The following is a 5,271-nucleotide window of genomic DNA, read 5'->3' on the forward strand; positions in this document are numbered from 1 at the left end:
AGCGGGTCGTGGACTCTATAAGCGGGTCGTGGACTCTATAAGCGGGTCGTGGACTCTAAACGGGTCTCATGTTGGATTTGTTGCAGCTTCTGAGCAGAGACGATGGTCAGGATGAAGATTCTGAGTCTTCCAGAACCAGGAGCCCGCTGCACCTCGCCGTGAGTTCAAACCCCCGGACACCACATGGATTGTGACTTGTTTGTTATGTTTCATGCTCGTTGGTTCTGTTGTGACGTGTTATGTTTCGTGCACGTTGGTTCTGTGCCCTCAGGCGTACCACGGCCACGCCCAGGCTCTGGAAGTCCTGCTGCAGGGTCACAGGGAGGTGGACCAGGGGGACGAAGCAGGGCGGACCCCTCTGGCCCTGGCAGCCCTGCGGGGTCATCCTGACTGCGTCCACACTCTTCTCAGCCAGGGGGCGTCACCGCGCTCCACAGATGTGCAGTACGGACGCACACCTGTGCACGTGGCAGGTAGGTCCAGAGGCGTCCTGGATTTAAGGAGTCGGTACGGCTACAGGTTGAGACCTTGCTGTGGCCTCTCCGTGTACGTTCTACACGTGCACGGTTTTCTTTAGATCCTTTGGTTTTCTCTCCAGCGTAAAGACCTGCGTGTTGGTTCTGAAACTGATGGTGTCCAAGCGTGGACTCTGTGGTGGACAACCATATGTTGTTTATTAATGCAAAACAAATAAACGCTGACGCCACCAGAGAAACTGAGCTCAAGTTTTGCACAAATCGTAGAAACTTTAATCCTCGAGTCTGAAACACGTGAACACCAGAAACTGGAACTTCTCCTGAAGAGAGGTGAACATGTTTAAAAAACATACTGAATATTTTTAATATTTCCACTCTTTTGTCTAACAAACCCGACATGCAAATAAAAATAAAAACTCTGTGGAAACTCCATCTTCAAAATCTTTGAACTGAATAATCAGATTAATAATAATAACTGTTGTTAAAACGCATCGAACAGGTTCATCTTTTCAGACTCAAGTAAGGAATCGTTCAAGTAGGTATCTCTGCAGCCAAATTCTGAAGGCGTATCTGGGCGGTCATATCTGATTGGACTATATGAAAATAGGCGTGTCTGGCCGGCTGCCCCTGATTGGACGATAGAAAAATGGGCGTGTCTGGCCGGCCATATTTGATTGGACGATAGAAAAATAGGCGTGTCTGGCCGGCCACATCTGATTGGACGATAGAAAAAAAGGCTGAACAATGAAATGCCGTAACCACAGACATATTATGTCTAAAAACAAGGTGTTATTGGCAGATTGTGTTAACCACAGGCATATTATGTCTAAAAACAAGGTGTTATTGGCAGATTGTGTTAACCACAGGCATATTATGTCTATGGTGTTAACCGGTTCGACATTAGCGGCGTCTCGGTTCGACATCGCTCCAGTATACTGCCGCGGCGTCTCCACATCTTCTTTTCTCGCCTCTCTTAACACAGAACTTCCGGTTACATTTCAAAATAAGAGCAACATAACTGGGTAACGGGGGAGCTAAATGTTAGGGTTTTTTTTAATACCTAGCCATAACATTAAAAAACAAATTCCATTTTGGTTGTTGAAAAATGTGAACAAAGTTACAATCGATTCATAAAGAAAGAAAAATATTAACGATACTTAAACTGGCCTTGGGACAAAGGAGGTTTCCTTTAACTTCACATTGTCTTGTTCAACCTGCAGTCACTGCAGATGAGTGATGTCAGTTTCTGTAAGATTTCTGCACCTGGAGCAGGTATTTCTGTTTACTGGTTAACTTCCTCAGCTGTCTCACATTTTAAAGGTCAACCCTACTCCATGTTTCAGTAGAAAACAAGCACATTTAGGAGTCAGTACATAACCAGACTTTTGGTCCTCACACCTGTACCCAGTTGCTCATGCTGCATGATGAGATCAGATTTATCCATATTTTAGAAATTACATTTAGCTTATAGTGGACAAAACGATACAAATGAAGACCGTCTTAAAAAACTCTTGGTTTTGCAGTAAGCAGCCTGATTTCAAACTGACATCTTGGCCAAAGGTAAAATAAAAATCTTTGTGTTCTCAGAAAAGTTGTTTCAGGACCTCCAATAAACTTATGTACACATCAAAGCACACAAGACAGATTCAGGAATTCTCTTTGTTTTCCAGATTTCACATTTTTTTATTACCTTCAAACATACTCAGACAACATTTGATGCATCATTGAATTTTTTTATTGTGTTTATTGGGACATCCATTTTTAGAAGTCATCGTAGCATCTGTTGGAAACACAGAACATAGTACAGTTAGGGTGTTGCTAGTTGTTACTTAATCCTGGATTGGATTTTAAAGTTAATTTTGATATTTTTTTCACAAGGAAAAAAAAAGTTGATTTCCTAAAGTTTAACTATAAATGAAGGAATTTGTGCATTCAGGTAATTGAAAATTAAGTAATTTCTCTAACATCCAACCCATTTTAGCCACTGAGCCATACCAAACACCCATAATCTATTCTTGAATGAATTATTGACTATTATTGACAAATTACAGACTTATTATTGAATAAGTTATTACTCATTATTGAATCATTGACAATTTACACTCATGTTTGTGTTAACTCATGTTGCAACAAGGTCAGCAACTTTTGACTATTACTATGAACTATGTTAAACTTTGGAGGTGATTTATTTTGAAAGTCAACATCAGATGTTGGTCAACATTGTTGGGCAACATCTTGGGGTCTTCTAGAGTCAGTCTGAAGTGAGTGGTTCCTGACATGGCAGAAAGACATAGATATAATTAACAGCTTTTATTTATTTATTTTTCAGCTAATAACAACTTTTATTTATTTGTTTTTCATATTTTTCAGTTATACTCAGCTTTTAAATATTTATTTTTCAAGTATTAAGAACTTTTATTTTCAGCTTTTATTTTGAAAAGCAACACCCAGTTGTTGTAAACGTGCACAGTGAGAGCTGCTGTGGAGGCTCACTTTACCTCAGTGCGTTACGACAACAACGAGAGAACGGTCGAAACTATCGTGACCTACAATAAACGTACTTCAATAAAATGCATAAGTGAAAACATAACATACTTTATAAGTACAATAAATCATATTTCTTTGTCAAACATCGCAAAGAAACGTTACCTCATCAATAATCCTCGTGACTTTAAGGGTTACTCACAGCCAATCAGTGTTCGCCGCCGACAAACGCCTATTAAATACTGTTAGCCAATCAGTGTTCGCCGCCCATAAACGGCTATTCGCCAGAAACGCCCACTTTTGGTCTGCAGAGACCCCCTTCTCGAATCGTTCTGGTTTTTCCCTTTGCTCGTTGTTATGTCAAGTTCTCATGTCCATTTTGGCACGTTACCTTATCACAGTGTCTTCTTCTTCTTCTCCTTCTTCTTCTTCTTGTGAAATTATTAGGGTTGGAACTAGTTTGTTTTCTTCACCACCTCTAAAAGTCCAGTTTAATCGCCTACAGCTCCCTCTGCTGGTTGTCTTGAGTCAGTACATTGAACAGGTGGACTGGTGACCAGTGCCCCCCGCCCCTCATCCGTTGACTGCTGGACATAAAGACACCAGTAAATGACCTGATGGGATAGAAACGGGTCACTTGGGTTGAGGTGAACTCCTGCCTGGATGTTTGGTGTTGACCTGTCAGACTCCCGGACCTTCTTCCATGGAGCCCGTCACGAGTCAGAAAGTGACCTTAAAGTTCCACTTGAAGAGCTCTAGATGTTTCTTTTTGCTCCTTTTCTTCCATCTTGACCATTCGTCTGATCAACCTGGGGTGGCATTTCCTCTTGCGCCCAAATTCTGGAACGTTGTCCGCAGTCCCGTGAACTTTACACCTTTCGTACGCCGGTCAAAGGCGGACGTGTCATGGTATGTTCTGTGTATGTCCGTAAACCTTCTCTTGTCTCGCCCGTATCTTCTGATCCGTTCAAGATCCTTTAATGAAACTTGGGACACGTGCATCAACACTCGTTCGAGTATCACGTGCACTTTTCATCGCCCAGCTCCAAGGTCACAAACCTCTGCTGTATTGCTGTGTAGCTGACGAGCGGATGATGTGAGAGGAACATGAAGCTGCTGGAGATGATCTTGTAGCTTTCACTTCATGTCTGTTGTTTCAGTGTGAAGGGACCGATAAATGTACGTGCACCTCCAGGCACCAGCTTCCTGTGACCCTGAACAGAACGGATGAGCGTCTCATCAGGAGTTCTGGTTTTAGTTTCATCTTCACGGTGTCCATTGTGTCTTCATCGGGTCTCACTTGTCTACACTTCAGTTTGTCTTCAGAGGACATAAACTCCGCCGCAGTACACCCAACAAACACATCGACTCTAGTTCAGATCTTCTCAAACCTGTTCAAGATGTTCCACAGTCCTCAACCAAGACCTTGAGACGTAGATACGTCCTGCGCACTGATGCAGTGGTTACAGATGTTGTGGATTTATTTTCTGCTGCAGTGACAGAACTCTTCACCCCTCTGTTTCTCCTCAAAGTGATGAACGGTCATACGACGTGCGTGCGCCTCCTGCTGGACGGATCGGACAGCTCGCTCCTCATCGATGCTGCCGACTCTCAGGGACAGTGAGTTGTGTCTGTGCACGCCCTCTGGTCTTTGTGTCCACGTGCTGACCGTGTGTCCTCCTCTGCAGAACTCCTCTGATGCTGGCGGTGGCAGGAGGTCACGTGGACGCCGTGTCGCTGCTGCTGGAGAGGGAGGCCAGCGTCAACATGGCCGACAGCCACGGCCTCACGGCGCTGCACCTCGGGGTGAGTGTTCGGTCCTGCCGTTTCTCGGTTGGAGCTTCATTTCCTGTACGCGTGTGGTTTCTGTAACGACGTCACAGCGCACGCTCCTGGTAGATCTGCACACGTTCCATATTCTTTCATGTCCTGGTGATGATCTGACAGAACTTCTGGAGATGTCGGGAGCTTGGAGACACTTCACCCCTAACAGTCACTTATTTTGTTTTATTTATTTTTGTAACAAAAACATGTAATTTATATCATGATTCAAAATATAAACATCCAGGAAGGAACTTTTTATAGACACTAACTTTTTCCTTTCCTTATGTGTCCTTGTTGTCTCCTTATGTGTCCTTGTTGTCTTCTTATAGTCCTTGTTGTCTCCTTATGTGTCCTTGTTGTCTCCTTATGTGTCCTTGTTGTCTCCTTATTTGTCCTTGTTGTCTCCTTATGTGTCCTTTTTGTCTCCTTATGTGTCCTTTTTGTCTCCTTATGTGTCCTTGTTGTCTCCTTATGTGTCCTTGTTGTC

At 43.4% G+C, this 5,271-nt stretch overlaps 1 protein-coding gene and 1 long non-coding RNA gene across 2 annotated transcripts in view; both read left to right on the top strand.

Moving 5' to 3' along the window:
- The first annotated feature begins 406 nt into the window (after positions 1 to 406).
- On the top strand, positions 407 to 4,702 carry LOC119418931. Its single transcript, XR_005187232.1, has 3 exons — positions 407 to 473; positions 4,493 to 4,580; positions 4,649 to 4,702. It is a non-coding gene; the product is annotated as an uncharacterized LOC119418931 (long non-coding RNA).
- A 25-nt stretch (positions 4,703 to 4,727) lies between these two features.
- Positions 4,728 to 5,271, top strand: part of LOC119419760 (serine/threonine-protein phosphatase 6 regulatory ankyrin repeat subunit B) — a 6,021-nt gene continuing 5,477 nt past the window's right edge. Inside the window, exon 1 of the mRNA XM_037687142.1 lies at positions 4,728 to 4,766. Within this exon, the coding sequence (XP_037543070.1) occupies positions 4,728 to 4,766 (39 nt within the window). The remainder of the gene's footprint in view (positions 4,767 to 5,271) is intronic.

Source organism: Nematolebias whitei, chromosome 13, assembly GCF_014905685.2.
Source record: "Nematolebias whitei isolate Nwh7 chromosome 13, NemWhi1, whole genome shotgun sequence".
NCBI classification, from domain to species: Eukaryota; Metazoa; Chordata; class Actinopteri; order Cyprinodontiformes; family Rivulidae; genus Nematolebias; species Nematolebias whitei.